This window comes from Corythoichthys intestinalis, chromosome 4 (genome assembly GCF_030265065.1).
Source record: "Corythoichthys intestinalis isolate RoL2023-P3 chromosome 4, ASM3026506v1, whole genome shotgun sequence".
NCBI lineage: Eukaryota > Metazoa > Chordata > Actinopteri > Syngnathiformes > Syngnathidae > Corythoichthys > Corythoichthys intestinalis.
In genome coordinates this window covers 22,110,199-22,130,748 of record NC_080398.1, presented here as the reverse complement: position 1 = coordinate 22,130,748, position 20,550 = coordinate 22,110,199, and the positions used below count along the sequence as shown (strand labels likewise).

The following is a 20,550-nucleotide window of genomic DNA, read 5'->3' as shown; positions in this document are numbered from 1 at the left end:
AATTGCTCAACAAACATTGAGCAGTTTGCAGCATCCATACTCCATTGTATGGCCAATATGTTAAATAAAAGTATCGATACTTGGCGGGAGCATATCGATAACCGATCGGGTTGCAAAATATCGCGATATATCGCTGTATCGAGATATTGTCACACTTTTAATTGTATGTACACGCAAGTCGTAATTTTTTTTTATCTCAAAATTGATCGGATTAAAGGGAACCACGGACAGAAAGACTTGTACTTCTTAAAGCAGCTTTTTAACCCTTATAAAATATTTTCATCACATTTGTTCTGATTTGTCGACTGACAACTTGTTGAATGACACCTTCTTTAGATCTTGAGGATGTCAGTATCGCTTTCACAGGCACTAATTAACTTTGAGGAGGGTGGCAGGAATCCTGCCACGCAACAAAACCACAAATGTGCTGACTGCTTAATGGCATACGTCACTTCCCCCTTTCACCATTCATTATAAAGTCTATACAGTGATACCTCGGCTCACGAACGCTTAAGCTCACGAACTTTTCGCCTCAAGAACATTAAATTCGCGAGCATATAGTCTCTGCTGGCGAACTAGTTTTCGGCGGACGAACCAAGCCACGCGGTCGGACAGCGCCACGAGAAGCTGACGCACGCTCACGGCGTCCCAGTTCGTCCCCTCCCTTTCGTTGAGTGCGGACGTGGTTTGTGTTTGATAGACATTTTGGACCATATTGAGTGTACTTTTGCTATTATGGGACCGAAAAAGAGTTACATACAGTCCTTATGGAAGGTGACTCGTGTTACCAATTCGCCCTCGACTGGTAATTGGCGGTGCTTTCAGCTTCCCACCGTCGTGAGAAGTGGACCGGCGAGTCACGTTGGCTCGTTGTCGTCGGTTGTCTTCGGTGCGCCCGATGGCGGCTTGCATACAAACACCCAGAGGTGTCGGATGGCTTTTTGTGGGCACTTTTATTAACAACCAAAAGCATGCGGGGGGCACAGCAGTGGAGTCTACGCTAACTGCGCACTTTGCCGGTAACACTCTCCTTCCAAACAGTAACTCCCTCCCTCCTCCTCCCACTCCTCCCACTCCCATACCATCGCAAAGGTAAATAAAACAACTTTATTATACAGTACAGTTTATTTCTTTAATTATAATACAATAGCACACTTATTATACATAAAATAAGGTATATTTTTGTGTAGTTTTAAGGCTTATTTAGTAGAAAATTATGTTTTATGGGGACCTGGGAACGGATTATTCTCATTTTAATGGTTTCTTATGGGAAATAAATGTTCGGAAGACGAACTTTTCGCCTCACGCACACTTTCTGGGAACCAATTATGTTCGTGAGCTGAGGTATCACTGTACTAACGTTTTTGCTCGAATTCTGCAAAGATGGCAGAGCAACAGAGACAAAATGTTTTCTCCGAGGAGGGGGGAAAAAAAGAGAGGCGACCAGGATAAAAGGATACTCAAGGTTAAACATTGGCCCGGCTTTCACTCGCTGGCGTGACACCCCCCCCCCCACCCCAACCGAAATCGTCAGCTCTGACGAGTTCGAGTGGGGTGGGGGTGGGGGGTGGGGTTATCCACACTAAGCCAAACAGTTGCTAACAATTATATGCTATTGTTTAGCCACAACTGGATTCATCATCTTATTACTTTTCATCCTTCACACAGCCCGCTGGAAACAAAAATGTGGTTTAATCCATCTGCAGGCTATGCGGGTGTGCGCTGGTCCTCATGGGAAACGCAGTCTTCCTTAGGGCCTTCCTTTTGTCCACCGGCGTCAAACAAATCAACCAAAACTGAAAGTTTACCAAGTGTTTCTTTAAAAGATAGTAGGAGTTGTAATAATTTGATATTCAAACCCCTCTTAATGTTTTCGTTATTATAAAATTTGAAAAATTAGTTTAACAAGTACTTCGCCATTGTTGTGGACGGTGCAATTAACTCTGGGCGGTGACTTTACTGGGCAGCGCTGCCGTACTTCCACAGTGTCATTTGTTAGTTACATAAACATGTCGTTGGTTCTGTCCTTCCAATTTGACCCCGCACGGAAAAGTGATGAGCAGGACAGCACTGTCGATATTTCACAAAACGAGCAGCAGATGCAATTAAATGAAGGTTTCCAGCAGGATTCGAACCCACGTTTCCTATCTGACAGACAAGCACGTAGACCACATGACTATACCTTCGTGTGACGGAGTCATGATTTTCATGATTTATAAAGCAATCGCAACCCATATGCGTTGTCTCTCTGTGGTGTAAAACCTGAAAGGGAAACACAACTGAAAAGAAAGTGCGGCTGGCTTGACCAAGGAATTAGAAAACGTGGCTCACTTCAGACAGCTAGCAGACAAAAATGACATAGGGATTGCGCAAAAAAAACTTGCGATCGCGAAAAGGGAGACACAAAAAAAAAAAAAAAAAAAAACCGAGAAAAAACCACAGTGAGAGGCAAACGAAAAAAACAAGTCAATGATGCAACTCGCAACGAAGGGATATACAAACTGTTAGATAGCAGCAAGTCAATATCTCGGCAAGGATCGGTTTAAAGACACTGCTGATGAGCTGGAATTGGATGTGGATACGACGTTGGGAACTCATCCCATAGCTCTGTAACAAAACAATCTTACCAGCAGCAGAATGTGACAAAATCATGCCATTAATGGCAATATTACATGTATTTCTAATAACATATTTATTTACTTTTTATAATTGTGGCTAATTAAAGGCCTACAAGTCTTTACATCCGAGTTTCCCTTTACGGAAATTTTGCCCATGTAACTGTAGCCATTGATTGCTATCATTCACTGCCTGCCCTCATTGTCAATGGCACTGAAAGGTGAGTATTCGAAGCCATTCATCAGTTTAAATGAATAGGATGTCCATCACTTTTAGCAGCAGGCAATGAGTTAATAGTAAATGTTCTTTTTTTTTTTCCTTTAAAAAAAAAAAAAACAACAACAACAACAACTAGAGGTGGGAATCTTTGGGCACCTAACGATTCGATTACGATTCAGAGACTCCGATTCGATAATAAATCGATTATTAATGCCCCCCTCCCCCCATTTTTCTTTTTTTTTTAATATTTTGTATATTTGTTCCAAAATTGTTAAAAAATCCTCTCAGGCTAAATAAACCAAACTATTTTTTTAGTATCAAGTTACCGGTTAAAACCAGTAAATAAAATACTCAAGTCCCCATTCTGTATCAGCAGCTTTAAACTTCATTCTATTAATTTAATGTTGTGAATCAACCGTTAAAATTGTTAAAATTGCGCCCGTTATTCCATAATTTCCCTCATGTCTACTTTCGACATGTGAAAGTTTTAAAACTGTTTCATCATTTATAGATAGATTCAAGTCAAGATTTTGCCGATTTAGGGGTATTTTAGATAAAAAGTAATTAGGTTCTCTACAACAGAGCCTTCTGGAGAAGTCTACTGCTTTAAGATGGCGCCTGTTTACTAGCGCGGGAAAGTGTGTCATTTCACATCTAGTCTAGATATATGTGATATCTACCATAGCCGTATGTTGCTGTATGTTTGTAGCAACTAGCAACTGGGCGCTGTTTGTAGTGGCTGACGGCCACAGTTAGGTATTATTGTTTGTTTTTTTTACCTAGCGGCATTAGCTGCACATGATATTTACTCTCTGTCCGTTCCTCATTGCGTCCCAAAGACCGCGCTGACTGCGTTTTATTTCCGCTTTACCTGGTATAATTCAATGATTGGAATTTGGATGTTTGTGAATCGTTCTCGAATCTTCCACGGCCGAATTGCGAATAATCTATGAATCAGAAATTTTGCACGCCTGTAATAATAACCCAACAAAGGGGAAAATATTGTAAATATTTTTTTAAAATAGGTTGAATAACAACAAGTTATAACTGCAAATATTTTCTTTATTCATTTAAATGTTTATTTATTTAAAAAGAAAAGCTAAAAGGGCATTTGTTTTAAAAAAGTTATTTGTATTAAGGCTATTTTACTTATTTATCCAATTATAATTGAAACCTGACGTCCACATATGTGGACATTATATATTATGGGTCATGAAGACCAAACTGGTACTATACTAAACATTAGAATTGTAGACTTCGTGACCCAAAATTGATTTCCACACACAACAAGAGGCTAAATTGTTAAAATTACCAAAAATAGTCACTTTCCCTATAAAGGTTTAGCAGTCATCATCTCACTCCCAAGACTCACAAATGCTGGACAAAAGACCCTCGACACAGTCTGTAATACATAGATTAAAGCGGTAGTAAACAGAAAGAATTTAGATACCTCAGGAAGATGCTTGTTTCCTCTTGAGTTGGCAAAATTTAGATCGTTTGCTAGGTCATATTTCTGTCCTGTAAAGTTGCAAGGACTGGACTTTTGACACCTGCGCTGGGTAAGGTACACCAGATGCTTTGGCTACACTTGCTCCATGATGATGGCTGGCATTGAAAATTCATGACTTGTGCTCACTTTTGGCGCTACTCGCTGCACTATTTGTGCTGTGTTAAAGAGCCATTGTGTGTGTTATTCTTGGTTGATAGGAGGTGTGTGCACCAGAAGGATTTGTGAGGTCATGTAAAATTAACCAGACACAACAACCCCCCCGCCCCCACACACACACACACACACACACAGACACACACACACACAGACACACACATATCTCTTATCTCTTCACTAGTGGGCCATTTGTTTTGCTCCCTTCGAGCCAGTGGGAAATGAGCTTCGCTGACTGGCAGAACTGCTCATAATCTGTGACACTCACTGCAGCAGTGACAGTTCACACATACCCGATGGACATTTCATTCAGTACCGTAGCACTATCAGACTGTGCATTTCAAACAATGGGAATATGCAGATTTCATTGGCAATGTCAGAAAAGCTTTAATGACCTCTGCCAGTCGGTGAAACCAATGGAAGAGGGATGTTATGTATTCAGTTCTTTGCCTGTCTGTTTGTCTATATCAGGGGTCATGAATTAAAAATCCTCTGGGTACGAAATTAAAAAATTACAACAATCTCGGGTCCGGAAATATTTTTAATGCTTTTTTTTTTTCCAAAAAATACAAACGTATCTTTACGTGGCCATGCTGATAATTACAGCATTCAAAAATGTAAATAAATTATAAAAAATAAATGTATAGTAAGTAATATATAATATTTAATAATTAATTAGTAATAAATAATAAAGCGATCATATTGAGCCCTTAATTCCGCTATTTATTGAGAACGGATGGCAGAGTTCATAGGGAAACTTTGCGAAAAAGCTGCGCGCTTTGTCTCATAGTGCCTTTTCAAATTGCTGTGTTTTAGAAGCGCTACCGTTCTTTGGCCATTCCTTACTACGCGGCGAAATGTCTACACAACGCTCAGCACGCTTGCGCAAGCGTCCGAACACATGCGCACATTGGTCAGAAGCGGCGAGTACTCCCCATTTTTTTTTTTTTTTTTAGTTTTTTTTAGAACCTTTTCATTGCCTCAAAAATACTTTTTGCAAGTATTACCCTCTCATACTTTTAACCATTGTGTTTTTTGTGTTAGCTTTGAAGCAGTTGACCACATTAGTCACGTAGCATATTTAAACCGTCCTTATTTGGTATAACTGCATTTAAGTATTTTCTGAAGGCATTTTTAGCACGTTCTGCCTGTATGCATCCAAACAAAACAAGTTTAGCACGCACGCTAGTACTTTGGGTGTCAAATTCGACTAATGTAGGACGTTTCGCCGATGTAGCAGATTTTGGCAGAACACCGTCTCTGAACAGATGAGGCATAGCGGTCTTGTGCTGCCGCCAGGTAAAATGAACTAAAATGTGTTGGTCTACTCCTCCTTAAACACTTGTTTTTCTCCATCAATCTTGCGTAGTTTTGAGCACGCCATTTGCCGTACCTTTTCGCCTCTTCCTCCAACTTCATTCGGCTCAGTTTTTGGCTGTCACTCCACGGAGTCTGGAAAGCGAGTGTGAGACATGCTGTTCTAAAAATAACTTTCAAATGCTTCACTCCCATTGGCTGGCGCACGCGCTTCACTGCTAAGGTTTTTGTTTGTTGCCCACCTCTGCTCTGCAAACCCGCAGAAAAAAATGATTTTTGTTGTTGCAACGTGTATTAGTCCGGACAGCTTGAGATCCGGTCCAGACGGCTTGGGGGTCCGGAACCGGACCGAGGTCCGCGGTTCCGTTCAAGATAACTCAAGAACGAATAAAGGGAGTAATATGGAATGCACAAGTTTCCAGAGCGAAATATGGGCGTTGCCCTCTTGGAAAATGTCTGCTCCGAACTTCCGGTATAGAAAGAACAACACGAATTGCGGTTGAAGTAAGCAGTGTGTTGAGAAAACTACAAAATTAAAGCGGAGGAACTCACGGGATCTCCAAAAATAGATTCGGCACGACGTAGATGAGACGTAGATGAGATTGTGTGATTGTTCTTATCACTTCGTTGATCATTCGTGGACAAAATTACAACAACCTGTCAGCCTGTGTTGACGTAAGGTGTAGATTGATACGCCGGCAACTTGAGTGACCAAAATGAGGTGAAATTACAAATTATATTACATTTACCAAATACAGAAGGGCTGACATGAATTTTGTTACAAGGAAATACTCCATGGTATGTACATATAAACAAAAATAGTATGTCATTCTTTTTTATTGCAGATATTGATCGCAATAAAACATTTGAACAGCATGATTCCATTTCTTGTTTTATTTAAAACGATTGGAGCATGTGCAAAACATGTCAATAAATCACAATTTATAAAATTTTAGAAAAATATTTATGAAAGTTTAACATACGAGGAATGTGTTTTCAGACAGCAGAGCTTAAGGGAGCCTCGCCAAACTTTCACCCGACATTATGAGATCCCCTGCGGCATTCGGACGGGCTTTCTGCCGCTGTCCTCGGTAATTCCAGCTCCAATAGCGTATCTTAAAGTTGCTGCAGTTAAAAAGTTTTTAGTCGGATCTCGGGATCAAGCTGATGTTCCCCCGCGAGGCGAGCCATCGTCTGTCCCAGTCCCTGCCTCTCGGTAAATTCAAGAAAAGTGCGCCTTGTGTTTGGAGTGTTTCTTTTTTTGTTCGCTGGCTGCATAATAGTGTCACTGACACACACAGCAACAACCGGAGAGGGAGGGGTGAGCGCTGCCGCTCCAAGACACTTCTGGCTGCATTTTTGGGAAATGTATAATAGCTAATACCGTATTACGTACGGTATGACGGAAAATTTTGGTGGTTTTGAAACCGTGATGTTTCCATACGACAGTAAACCTTAAAACCGGTAACCGGCACATGCCTAGTCTCGATATATGTACATCAACGTACAAGTCAAGTTGTCTTCCCTTGCCTAAGTTTTTTCCACCTGTAAACAAACTAACAAAAAACTTGTAACACTTGCATTTATGCATTTACATAATTGTGCAATGCTACACGTACCGATTAGCAGTGTTGGGAGTAACGCCGTTATAAATAACGCCGTTACGTAACGGGGTAATCTATCTAATTACTTTTTCCGCCGTTACAACGCCGTTACCGTTACTGACGGTCAAAAGCGGTGCGTTACTTACTCTGAATAAATTGAAGAAACTACCAGCCGTGTCGAGTCGACTCTCTCCTCTGTTCATTTGTCATCCAAGACTTGGGGTGCGTTCAGGTTCAAGAATAGCGCACGTACTTCTGACTCCAAGCTGTTTGTCCCTGCTCATTCAATTAGACAATGCTTTCCAAAGTTTGGTAACATTTCTGTGTTTGCTACACCTGATGCTAGCCTCGTTCCCATCTCCCACTGTCAGCCAGCAATAATTCTGCTTCCATCTTGAGGACGGCAGACGCTTTGAAGGTGACGTGAATTGTCGGGAAACGAGCCTACCTAAATGCAGCCCCTCGAGAGATGCGATGGAAGTGATTGTGATTGGCTGAGGGTTAGAGTCATGTGTCGTGGTAAGCCAATCAGAGCCGGTGATTTCACAAACAAACCTGAACAGCGTGTGCGGCAAACACACACACGCAAAACAGATGCACAGGGTCGGGATGGCAGAGCATTAGGAAGAAAAATTGTCCTTTAAGAGGTCGAAATTAAAGGAAAGGACCTGCACGTAATGTGTAATTTATGTCCCGGGGCAAAGCTTTTGTCGGTCGACATCTGTGGTAAGCAATTCAAATCTGCTGAAGCACCTAACAAGTTAACTACCTGTCTGTTCTTCTCTATTCCACTGACTTGAATACTGCTCAGAAAATTTCAAATTCTTTGACATACAACAAGTTCTGTTTAAAGTAACGGAAATAGTTACTTTCCCTGGTAACTAGTTACTTTTACTATAGAGTAATTCAGTTACTAACTCAGTTACTTTTTGGAAGAAGTAGTGAGTAATGTAACTAATTACTTTTTTAAAGTAACGTGCCCAACACTGCTGATTAGCAATAATAAATGAATAATAAATAATATTAAAGATCATCACAGCTACAATCATCATAGTAATAACAATGTTAAAGGCAACAAGTAGTTTCATGTGCAAAATTTTAGCTTTAGTATTTTTTGAGCACCTGACACATGAAAATGCAGGGATAAAAAGAACATACCTTCCATAACACGGCGTCAACACGGCTACTAAAACACCTGGTCTTTGTGGTAGCACGAGCTTGGTTTCACATCTGCCTTCATGAACATGTCCTCCCCTGTCGTGATGATGGCAATGGATGCGGTATTTCCAAATTGTCTTTTTTCAGGAATTTTGATGAGTAATGTTACTCCAGCTCCACTGTTGTTTTGGATGGAGAAATTCTAAAAAGGAAATAAAGCGAAAGTACCTCGGAAACTTGGTTAAATTTTATGGTAATTAGATCAAATGTCACATACCCAAATGGAATATATGTTTGTGTTTAAGAAAAGTCAAGAACAAATAAAGGGATTATCAAACTCACAGGGTATGTTTCTAATATGAAATGGAAGAGGTGACTCACTTTCTGGGGATTGAGCTCAAAGGTCACTGAGATCAGAAAAGGAATTTCATGATGACTAGTTTCATACTTAAAAGGAGTGCCTATTTGACCAAATATGGCGATGCTTTGAATTTGGCTGCTTAGGCAGGGGTCTGCTCTCTCAGAATGCTCCTCTGGTTTTTTAAAACACAGTTTATTATTGCACTAGCACTACAGTAGTAGCTTATAGAACTTTACTGCATCGTGTAATCTGACAATTCTGCTAATTCATTCAATTGATTCTTTGGAGGAGGTAATAAATAAAAAAGAGCAGGTATAGCAATTAAAAAGGACATACAACAAATGTATATAATGGGTAAAAATGTAGGAGAGCAACAATATGAATTTATTTTAAAATGCATGTTGATAAATACTAAAGAATGTACTGGTAGGTAATAGAAATGGAACATTATTTGAACATTAACATTTAGAAATACATGTTTTCTATTACGTAAGGAGGGATAAAACATTTATTTAGCATAATATTGATTGTAAGTGTATATACGGTATTATCCCTGTGATTGACTGGTAAGCAGTTCAGGAGTAACCTTTCACCATGCACCTTTCATCCTAAATCAGCTGGGATAGGTTCCAGCTCTCTGGGACCCTCAACAGGATAAGTGAAATAGAAAATTCATTGAGTGGTATAGAAAATTCATTGACACATGATTATATTGTTCATGCTTTTCCTCTGCTGATTGGACACCCTCAGTTGACCACGCTATACTGTATTAAATTATTTTGACAGCGGCACTCTCAAGTCATCACTACTGAGTTTTTAAGTTGCTGAGCCAGCACTCTGTGTCAACGCTCTTCCCCTGACATGTAAAAATTCTCATGACAACGTTTGATGTCCTTCTTAATCTGGCAGCAACTCTTTGTCTTTTCCTTTCGTGTTCACATCAAATAACGACGTCTTTTGTTAGTGACACACGTAAAGAAAATGGAGGTGACTGTGAGAACCAACTCTCCTCTGTCTAGACAATTAAGCCTGACAGCAGACAGACCACACCACAATGAACAATCATTTTTATAAGTTTTATGTTCACTTTTTCACCCCGACTCATCCTTCCCATCTCCCTCGTCTTCTGCTCTACTTCATTATAAGCATATTGTTTGTCATAGCTTAAGCAGAATATTAAACAATCACTTTGGTCTCTCCTTCCATTCACCCTTTCCTGGCTCTTCTGGCGCAGCCCTATCTGAAGACCTGGTCCCAGCACCTGGGTGTGCCTATCCTGTCTGTGGACTACTCCCTGGCCCCTGAAGCTCCCTTTCCCCGGGCTCTCGAGGAGTGCTTCTATGCATACTGCTGGGCTCTGCGAAACCACCATCTGCTAGGTATGTTCAAAATGCACTTCATTTTGCTAGTTAACACTCGTCTTTTTTTCCCCTATCCATCTGCCAGTCACATACCACACAGTTAAACATTGCATAAGAATACTAACATTTAAAGCGCATGAGAAGACCTTGATTAAGTGCATCCTTGTGCAAAGAATCTTGCGTAAAAATGTCAAAATTAAGAAAAATATATAGAATTGAATTTTTATGATGTGTACTAGTGGAGAAAACACCAATAAAACCAGTACTATGGAGGAAGTAGGCGAAATTGCTGTTAGTGGACATTTTTAAATGCTAGAGCTTTTTTATTACATTTTATTTTGCCTCGCACCCCAAAACTCATAAGCCTGCAGCTTTCTCTGTTCTTATGACACATCCTGGCTGGCATTCCGTGAGTTACATTCGGTACAAAGGATTGTGGGTGTAACTGACGTCAGATTTGTCCCATAATGGCAGCACCTGTGACCCGTGTCATCTTCTGTGTTTTAACATTATTTTCTCCGTTATCATTGTTCTAACAAATTTGTGATTTGCATAGTTAGATTCTTTGTGCAACCTTCACTTTAAGATCATTATACAAGGTCTTTTTATCCACATGTTGGAAACCTTTGAGCCCGTCTGTTTTTAAGACAAAGAAAAATTGCAAGCTCATTTCATTGTCTTAAATTGTTGAACTTTTAAAATTAGGTATAAAGTTTTTAGAAACCCCAAAATTGTAAAATTAATAAATAAATAAGTTTATTTATTTATTCAAATTCATAATTTTTCTGAAAGTTAATGGTGGGCGGGGGACCTTTTGGGTGCCAGGAGGAATGATGCCAATCCCAAAATGATATGTTCTTACTAATGTAATTTTCATTTGCATTTCCATGACCAACTGAGAAAACAATAATTAAAACCAGAGCTAAATTTTTATGAAAGAGAGTCTGAGATTTGGTTTTAAAGCCATATTCTTCAGCCCTACCAGAATGTAACATTTTGCCGCCTTTTTTTCCCCTCTTCACGCTTTTTGTCCTTTCAGGCTGGACCGGGGAGAAAGTCTGCCTAGCTGGTGACAGTGCTGGGGGCAACCTGTGCGTGACAACGTCGCTGCGTGCTGCCGCTTACGGCGTGCGCATGCCGGACGGCCTTGTTGCCACCTACCCAGCTACCCTGCTGACAGCCTACGCCTCGCCCTCTCGTCTGCTCACCCTCATGGATCCTCTGCTGCCACTGAGCGTGCTCTCCCGTTGTCTTAGCGCATACGCAGGTGTGTGCCCTACTGTGTGGTTTGTTTTTACTCTCTACTACAACTACTCATTTGAAATCTGAAGAGGAATACAAGATATCCTTGCTTTCTGAAAGAGCGCAGTTCCTATGTCACCCAAATTTGTGTCACCCGAAAAAATGCCACTTCAGAAATTTGTAAGTTTATTTTTTATTTTTTTAAACAAATTCATTTTTGCTCGTAATGAGTAAAAAAACAGCCTATGGATAAAAAATGTTTTAAAATAAGCCTTCATGTTTAATTGAACCCCCCCCCCCCCCCCAGTAGTCTAATATTAACCCATGTTAATTTCTGTGATAAATTTAAAAATCCAAGACGCATGCCATCTTGTGCTTTATCCCTTTAGACGACCGGTATGCAGTGTGATAAAATTCATTTTTTTCCCCCCTGGAAAGTACTAGTTTTGGATGTGTGAAGTTTGTACTTGACAGTTACTTTGTTTGTTTTTTTTATGGCTTTTGTGAGTTTTTTTGCGTGACATAATAAGGAGCAATAAAAAAGTATACATACAAGATATACGGTAGAACAGGACGTTCAGTGAAGTAAACACACATTTCAAACAGACAACCTCCATGTCCAAATTGGTATGGAGTATACCTTGGCTTGATTTTATTTAGTTTTTGACAATTTAGAATTGTGTTAACTTACATTTTACATTTATATTGCATTTAAGAAACATGAAAAACATTGCCTATCACAAGGTTTTATTATGCTGATAGTGTAACCCATCATCATATAAATTCAATTCATATTATTTATAGGGTAGATGTATTTTAAAATATTAATAAGTCTCTGCATTCGTTTTCCAAAGTATCAACACCATTTTGATTTGATTACTAATGCTTGTTAGATTTTTGTTGTTGTTGTAAATCATCACATTAGTCACAAGAAGATTGTCTGGCCTCACAGGAGTGAACAAGACTATTTAGAAAGTGGTTATTTCCTTAAATAATTTTCCCAGTAGCAGGATTTGTGCCTGTAAAACCCGCAACTCTTTATTTGCATATATATTACTTTCAGAGTGTTCTTATTGCAGCGTGTAAATAATCAGCGCTTGCAATAATGTTTTGTTGACAGGCAGCGGAGCAGTGTTAATTAATCCTATATATATAGTCTATAGTTTTTATTCGATCAATTACAATTATTTGTTCATATTCCCTTCTGGCTGAAATTGTCTAGACGCAACATATTTTCTTTTTCCTTTTTAAAAAAAAATGTTTTACTCTTTTACTCTTGCTTCCTTTCTTCAACTTTTTTCATTTACTTGGCTTGCCTCATTATCCTAATATTCCACCATTTACCCTCCAAGGTAATGAGCCACAGACAGAGAAGCAGGTAGAGAAGGTGAGCACACTCAGCATGGTGAGGAGGGACACTGCAACGCTGCTCCGAGACTTCCGACAGGGTGCGTCCAACTGGATCCACTCTCTACTAGACTCCAACAGAACAGCGAACACAGCCAGCACGGATGCAGAGGTGCAACCAGAAACTACTGGTAAGCTGCTCTTTGAAAGCAGGGAATTCTGTGGAGGAGATTAATTGTCTAATGGAAGCCTGCTGTGGTAAAACTGTCTGAAAATGGGTAGTTAATAGGTGCACCACACACATCAACGCGAGATGAATAAATAAATAAGTAAATAAGGCTCTGGGGATCGATGTGGTAACATCCCTCAAAGATACCTAACACCAGGGGTCGCGTTAACCGAATATTTTCCGTCGTTGACTTGTTTTTTAAAACGGTGACGGAAAAAAATGAAGTCCAGCTGTCATTTTGACAGGTTGCAATTCACACCCCAGACCACAGGGCGGCGAGTGAGCGTATTAATTAGCTATTGTCTCTCTTGATGCATGACGTCGTTGGCCTTACTCGGAAAAATGTCAAGGCAACTGAGTGTCCAAAGTTTCTTCAAAAAGCCCCAAAATGACGATGGTGTTGATAAAAGAGGTGAAAAAAGAGGGACTGATGCAGTGGAGGATGAAGGACAGCCTCTGCAGCAATCCCACTTGAGACATTTGATTATGCACAAGCGGGCACGCAATGGCATACCGCACGCAGGCTATTTTTAGACCGTGACGTCGCATCGTAAAGCGGAAGTAAAGCCGAAGTGGGACATTATAGACCCACCCGCGCATAGACCCAACGTAAAAAGTGCTACTTTTCTCCGGTAATCTTTTAAAAACGAACATGCCGATCACGCATTGCTTTTTTGGAACTTGTAGAAACGACTTTAGACATTACGACACATGAAGGATGTTTTCTTCATACGTTTCCGGAACCAAAAACTAGGGAGGAAAAAATGTGAAGCCCGAATCAACTTGCGCGGACTTTAACATCAGCTCGGCGAATCCATTCACGTTTCATATGCAGTAAACATTATGTTGGGTTGGCATGGTCTTTCAGATGACAAAGAGGTAAGCCATTTTTATATTTTTAACTTATTTTTTTAGCGTAACGTTGTGCCGTACTGCTTCAGTCTGACAATGAATGACCTGAAAAGAATTACAATGGTATTTGACTGCCACTGTTACCGTTTCTGTTATATATATAAAAAAACAACTTTAGTAAGGGGGAAGTGTAAATAAATTATAGGATTAAGATATGTTATCACTGAAAAAATTACAAGTGTTCGTTGGCTGTCACTGAGTAACATTTGCGATCGCTACACAAAGCTAACTAACTTACCCCTAAGAACGGTAAGAGACATAGGACAATCAGAGGATATATAAGAAAGACAGGGCTGATGGTAAAGGATAGCTTGTTGAAACAGGAGAATGTCATTGTCAGTCGCGTCAATAAAAAAGCTAAAGCTATGCTTAGGTCGGCTTGTAGCCTACCTACTGGGGCCACAGTCAGCTGTTTTTGCCACTGCGGAGAAAAAGTTACATATTCATCTGCTTGATGTGTGATGGCACGGTGTGGATTCTCTGTTAAGCGTGTTCGGACAGAATATTAATTGAATGAAAACTAAATACTAGTGAATATTTCATTATTATCATTTTAAAAATTTAAGTGACGGGTAAAAATAGGTTATGACCGGATTTTTATGATCCTGTCAGTCAAAATGACAGACAACGAAAAAGTCTAGCGCAACCTCTGCCTAACACATTTAATTCTGATTGGTCCCCGAATAATGGAGAAGTAGCCATTTTAGTGAGTGTTCCAACCAAGAAGAAGAAGAACAAGTGAGTGACTTGAGCCTTCCCTCCAGGCGGTCTTTTAAAAAATATATTTTTGGGGCCTCCAAATGCAGAAATCAACATGTAAGCAAATGCACAGGAAAATCCTAACAAATAAAATAGCCTGTTGAAAATAAACTACAACCGCCCAGCTCACTTACTAAACATCTCATCAGCCCAGATACATTAAATCGCAACTGAAGAGCATGCATGTCCTCTACTGGCTCTATCGAAACTTGGACAACAATAAGTCTGCAATAAAGTAATGTACTGTATTTTCCCCACTATAAGGTGCACCTAAAAGTCTTCAATTTTTTCAAAGCAGACAGTGTGCCTTATAATCTCATGCGCCTTATATATGGATCAATATCATGTTTGATTGTGCGTCCTTGGCTGCAGGGGGACAGGTCTTGATAAGCATATGCTTCTCCCGTCAGCCCTTGTCTTTCTTCGATTCTTTTTCTTTGGGTTAATATCAGTTAACCATGGCACAACATTCCCTTAAGTGCAACACCATCTAGTGGATGTTTAACGCACCCCCTACTACTACTACTGCGCCTTATAATGCGGTGCGCCCTATATATGAAAACCGTTTTAAAATAGGCCATTCATTGAAGGTGCGCCTTATATTGCGGGAAATATAGTAGTTAATCAGCCCTGAGCCAGAAGAAAAATCAAAACTGGGTTTCGAGGTTTGATGCGTATATACCCTTTGAATATAGACATTATACATTATTATACAAAATAGATTCAGAGAAACACAACATGCATTGGGACACCTAAAATACATTTTCTTTTGATTGCATGCATCTTTTTATGAAGTTCTAGGTTTGAAAAGCTCACATGGCAATTTTGGCTTCCAATTAACCAGTGCTCATACATTAGTTATTCAAATACACAAAATGACAAGGGCTCCTATATTTTTGCAATAGTATAATTTTGTTTTAATGTATATTGCACATCTTTCTTTAAGTCTGATAAACTTAGTTTCAATCCTGAAATGTTACTCTTCTCTAATCAGTTTAGTGAGCTATCAAAATGAAGTAATCCAAACCCTAAATTTAAATCATGCGAATTATCAGCGGTGCCGAAACCTTTTCATATCACTGTACGTGGGCACCAAGTCTTGAGTTATAATTTTTAAAAATATATTTATAGTTATTATGAATCATCATTTTTTTAATCAGTACATAATAAAATGTTAATGAAAACAAAGTGAATAAAAAATGTCATACAATGGTTATGACATCACTAAAGGTGATACATAAAACAAAAAAATAGCATTAATTGAAAAAAATTCCGCTTTTTGAAATTGTTTGACACATTTTTTTAAATAGATCATTTGTAGTTTTTTTTTTATGTAAGATTTTGTAAATAGTAGAAATCATTTCATTTTTTCCCCTTTTTCTATTATCATTATTATTACTTTAGTAAATAAAATAATTACAATACCTCATTCCACAATAGACAACAATAGACGTCCACTTTCTTAAACATGGGAAGACTGGTTGTGAATGCTCACATTTCAGCGATGTTGATGGTCTAATACATTTTGACTTGGAGTGCTGGTAGCAATCATTCATTGGTAGCCAATGATTTAAATAAGAGCCTTATAAGGGGTTAAATGTTACAAGAACTTGCATTTTTTATTCATATTATTATCTTTACTCTAGCTCCACTTACGGCCCTCCCTATTGCGTTCCGTTGTTTTAATTCCATTCATATCATTTCACTTCAGTGCAGCAGAAGGCCTCTGACAGTAATTGCTCATTACCGCAGCCATAAATTTCCTCGGCGATCGCCTAACTAGCCAACTCCTCCCCCACAGTTGATTATTAATTCAAGCATTGGAGATTGAATTTCTCTTTTTGTCATCACAGACACAGTGAGGAAATCTGTGTCCGACGCGGCCATATCCTCTCCTCACGTGGATACTCCGGAGCCTGAGTTCCATGGCGGAAAGTTATCTGGGAAGAGCCAGACATGCATGGACCTGGGAGCTCATAATTCTACATCCCACTGTGCGCCGCTTGTGTCTGAGAGCACAGTAGGTCACATTGAGACTTATCGGTCTTTCATTCAGCATCTGTGTTTCTCCGAAATGAAGCCCTCATCCTCAGAATTTAGCCTATATTATTTTTTTCTTGCGTCTCATGCAGCCAGAAGAAGTCCACTTTTCTATCTCCATGGAGACTCGTACAGCCTTGCATAGCGACCTGTCCTCGGTGGCCATACCGCCCCCTGGTGGGGAGGAGGGCTCGGAGTTCCCCCTCGGCTTTGAGCCGCTGCGCTCGGAGCAGCTGTCTGAGATGAGGTTGCATAGTTCGCCGGTGGTCAAGGACCCCTTCTGCTCACCACTTTTGGCCCCCGACAGCATGCTGAAAGCTTTGCCGCCTGTGCACATTGTGGTAAGGGCCTGAAGGCTTCCACACAAAAGTGTTGGATGATTTGTGTTCACTGTCTGCATGTTAAAGAGCTCAAAATACTAAACAGGGACAAGTCAGTAAGCCCTACTCTTTATATATTAAAATGTGCAAATGAAGCCATTAAATTGTCTGCATGTTTTTGAAAGATCATTAGCAAGGTATTTTCATCACTACTTTTGAGCATGTATGGTTTATTGAGCTACCATTTTTAGCTACCATGTTTTTCAGACTATAAGGCGCACTTAAAATTCTTTGTTTTTCCCAAAAAAATAGGGGACCCTTTACCTGTTGTTCATGCTGTTAACTACACTACACCTCTTTCAAATATCGACTCTTGCCTGTGCACTGTATAAAATCTATTAAATAGACCATTAAAAAGCTGTGATATATCTGCAGTAGGAATGTTGAACTGCGTAAAAGTGTTCTGACAGAAGAGGTGAGTTTCTGTTTAATGTGTTCACTCAATGGCTGCTGGTAAAAGTGACGGACAAACCAGAATTGTGCTAAAAATGTTTTTTTTTGTTTTTTTTAAACATTGACCACAGTAATTTTGGCAAATTAACACTTGTAACATTCAACCTAAAGAAACACATCAACAACCTTCATGCTGATCAAAAGGCTTTAATCTTATTTTATGAAATAACTCTGTGGATGCCATTGGAGGCAAAGACGTCCAATCCGTGTTGACTGGGAGCACTGACAGCAATCGTTCGATCACTGCCTGCATACATAAACTGGATGTCAATTGTCGCGATGGCACTGAAACACTGTCATTCAGTGCCATTCATTCCAGTTCAAATGGATTTGATGTCTGTCACTGACATCAGCAATGAATTAGTTGATCCTATGATTTGGATTTTTATGAAAATATTAAAATCTACAATTTGTACCCAGATTGGCTAATAAACAAGCACTCTTGGCAGATGTGTTTGTTCCCGATTTTCAAAATGGCTCCAGTGAGTCAGCGGGAAGACAAATATACCTTGCATAAAGGAGAGTCCACCACTGCGTTTCCTTCACCTCTCCTCACCCCTTCATTAATATGCCTGACATGTCCGTTTCATTTGCTTTCAACAGGCGTGCGCTCTGGACCCCATGCTGGACGACTCGGTGATGTTCGCCAAGCGCCTGCGGGCTGTCGGGCAGCCCGTCACGATGTGCGTCGTGGACGACCTCCCCCACGGCTTCCTTAGCCTTTCACAGCTCTCGCGGGAGACTAAGGAGGCGGCCAACGTGTGCGCTGAGCGAATCCGTGCCGTCTTCACCCAGAAGGAGACGCCGCCCCCCGAGCCGCATAAGCACCGCAAGCTGGAACGGACTGACAGGGCAAACGCCACCTTATATGACAGAGGTGAGCCGGACGCAGGGCTTGGAACTAAAATACCCGACGGAGACGGCTTTGTTACAATCACTCAAGGTGACGTTGAGAGTGTAGGGGCTTAGAAACGACGCTTAGACAAGGCGATGCCAATAGGCCACAAAGAGGAAGTAACTCCCTCTGCTTTAAAAACTTCATTCATACAGCACTCCTGTATGAACGTCATCTCACACCTGTAATACGCTGCTTTACGCTTTTAACAAAATGTCATGTAGCAAAATTGATCTGTTCTACAAAAATCAGGTGTCAGGGCACTCCAGCATCACCAATGGATTGGAAATCCAGGACAGGCTTATCAGATCACTTATCAGATGAGACACTCCTCTGCCGTATCATTCCAAATCTGAACAGCCACCGTTGTCCTTTGGAGAATCTCTTCACAAAGCACTTAATAGCGCCATATTGTGCCCCCTATTATTGCGTCAATAGGGCTCACTTTGTTGACGCTAATTCTGTTGACTCACACCCTAAATCCAATCAGCTGAAAAACAGACTTGAAAGAAAGCCTGCACTGAAATTGTTGTTCCGTCTTTTCCCCAATTATTTGCTGTCATTGTGTAATCACTTCTACGACTGGTATCCATTTTTGGACTATATTAGAATACCTTGGACCTTACATACATGTTTGTGTAGCAGAAATCTGTAAATTATGTGTTGTTGAATCCACCATTTGAACGTGCTTTGTACTTTTTAAGGAAAGACTGCACTAGACTCTGCAGCTAAATTTAGTTTTTTCATCGTAAAACTGTAATGTAATGTGAACTGAAACTAGGAAATGAGACTGATGTTACTAATAAGTGACAACCCTCAGAGGCATTTAGAATTCCATGTATATGCCACAAGATGGTGGCAAAGCTCCTAACATACAGGCTGAGGACAAAAACAACTACGGTATATTGGTAGTTTAACTATCATAGTTAAACTATGTTTTCAAAGATTTTAGACAACATCTATCAATTTAAAAGACTTCTATGATACCAATTCCTATGTAGACAAGCTTTGGTGCTGGAGTATTAGAAGCAGCAAGAGAGCACAAAAACTGTAACCCCACCTCGATAACTGTAAACATAGTAGGAACTAGGACAATACAGTATATATACATACATATATATGTGTGTGTGTGTATATGTATATTTACACACACACATATATATATATATATATATATATATATATATATATATATATATATACACACACACACATAATATGCACACAGTAATTTTCGGGGGGTCATGTCTGCTACCTGTGGTTAGAACCGGAAATCCAGAAATGGAATCAATTGCAATGCAAAGATTATGCTCAGTGCATTATAAGCAAAACATTTAAATACAGTTTACTAAGATGTTAATGTAACCTCATATTAGTTTCAGCACTGGCAATGAAATGCTACTAGGTGATAGTGTTTTGCCAACCTACATCTCCTTGTCAGATTTTAGTTTAATTATAGTGTTAGTACGTACTACAATTTGGCATTTGTATTTGGTGGTCCTATGAAAGTTCAGTCAATTTTGCAACACTTAGGCTTTTTTAAGCATCTAAGGGAACTTTTTCATTGTCTTGTCAACATAGAAAGGTAACCATGATGGTTACATGAATGCAATGTTTTGCAACATAGGAACGTGTATGAGTGCTAAGACTTGCGCAATACTGCACATAGAGAAACACCAATATATTTTACCAAACAGATAGTTAAGTAATTTCAGCTGTACACATGAAAGCCCACTAGGTAACAGTATTGATTCACGCAACATGTTTCTGCCCATATTGTTATTGGTATTTCAGGGCTGCAGGTAATCTCTTTGTTGTTGTGTTTTTCCCTCGACCGCACAATGGGATCCCATCCCTCGCTGCTTCGTTACTGCTGGCTGTTGCCTCACACTGTGTGTCACATTTCTGCCAAACACGGTCAATTTTGTGCCTGACCAGGCAGTTTTCAGCACAACTTGAGGATTTATAGAAACAAAGGTTGAGTTTGTAAAGGC

The 20,550-nt window shown here is 39.9% G+C and overlaps 1 protein-coding gene across 5 annotated transcripts in view; it reads left to right on the top strand.

The window, feature by feature from the left end:
- lipeb (lipase, hormone-sensitive b) overlaps positions 1–19,764 on the top strand; it is a 61,165-nt gene extending 41,401 nt beyond the window's left edge. For all 5 annotated transcript variants that reach the window (XM_057833598.1, XM_057833597.1, XM_057833600.1 and 2 more), the window contains 6 exons: positions 10,173–10,317; positions 11,339–11,566; positions 12,894–13,079; positions 16,642–16,808; positions 16,921–17,169; positions 18,265–19,764. In XM_057833598.1, the coding sequence (XP_057689581.1) occupies positions 10,173–10,317; positions 11,339–11,566; positions 12,894–13,079; positions 16,642–16,808; positions 16,921–17,169; positions 18,265–18,630 (1,341 nt within the window). In that variant the 3' untranslated portion in view covers positions 18,631–19,764. The remainder of the gene's footprint in view (positions 1–10,172; positions 10,318–11,338; positions 11,567–12,893; positions 13,080–16,641; positions 16,809–16,920; positions 17,170–18,264) is intronic.
- The last annotated feature ends 786 nt before the right edge of the window (positions 19,765–20,550 follow it).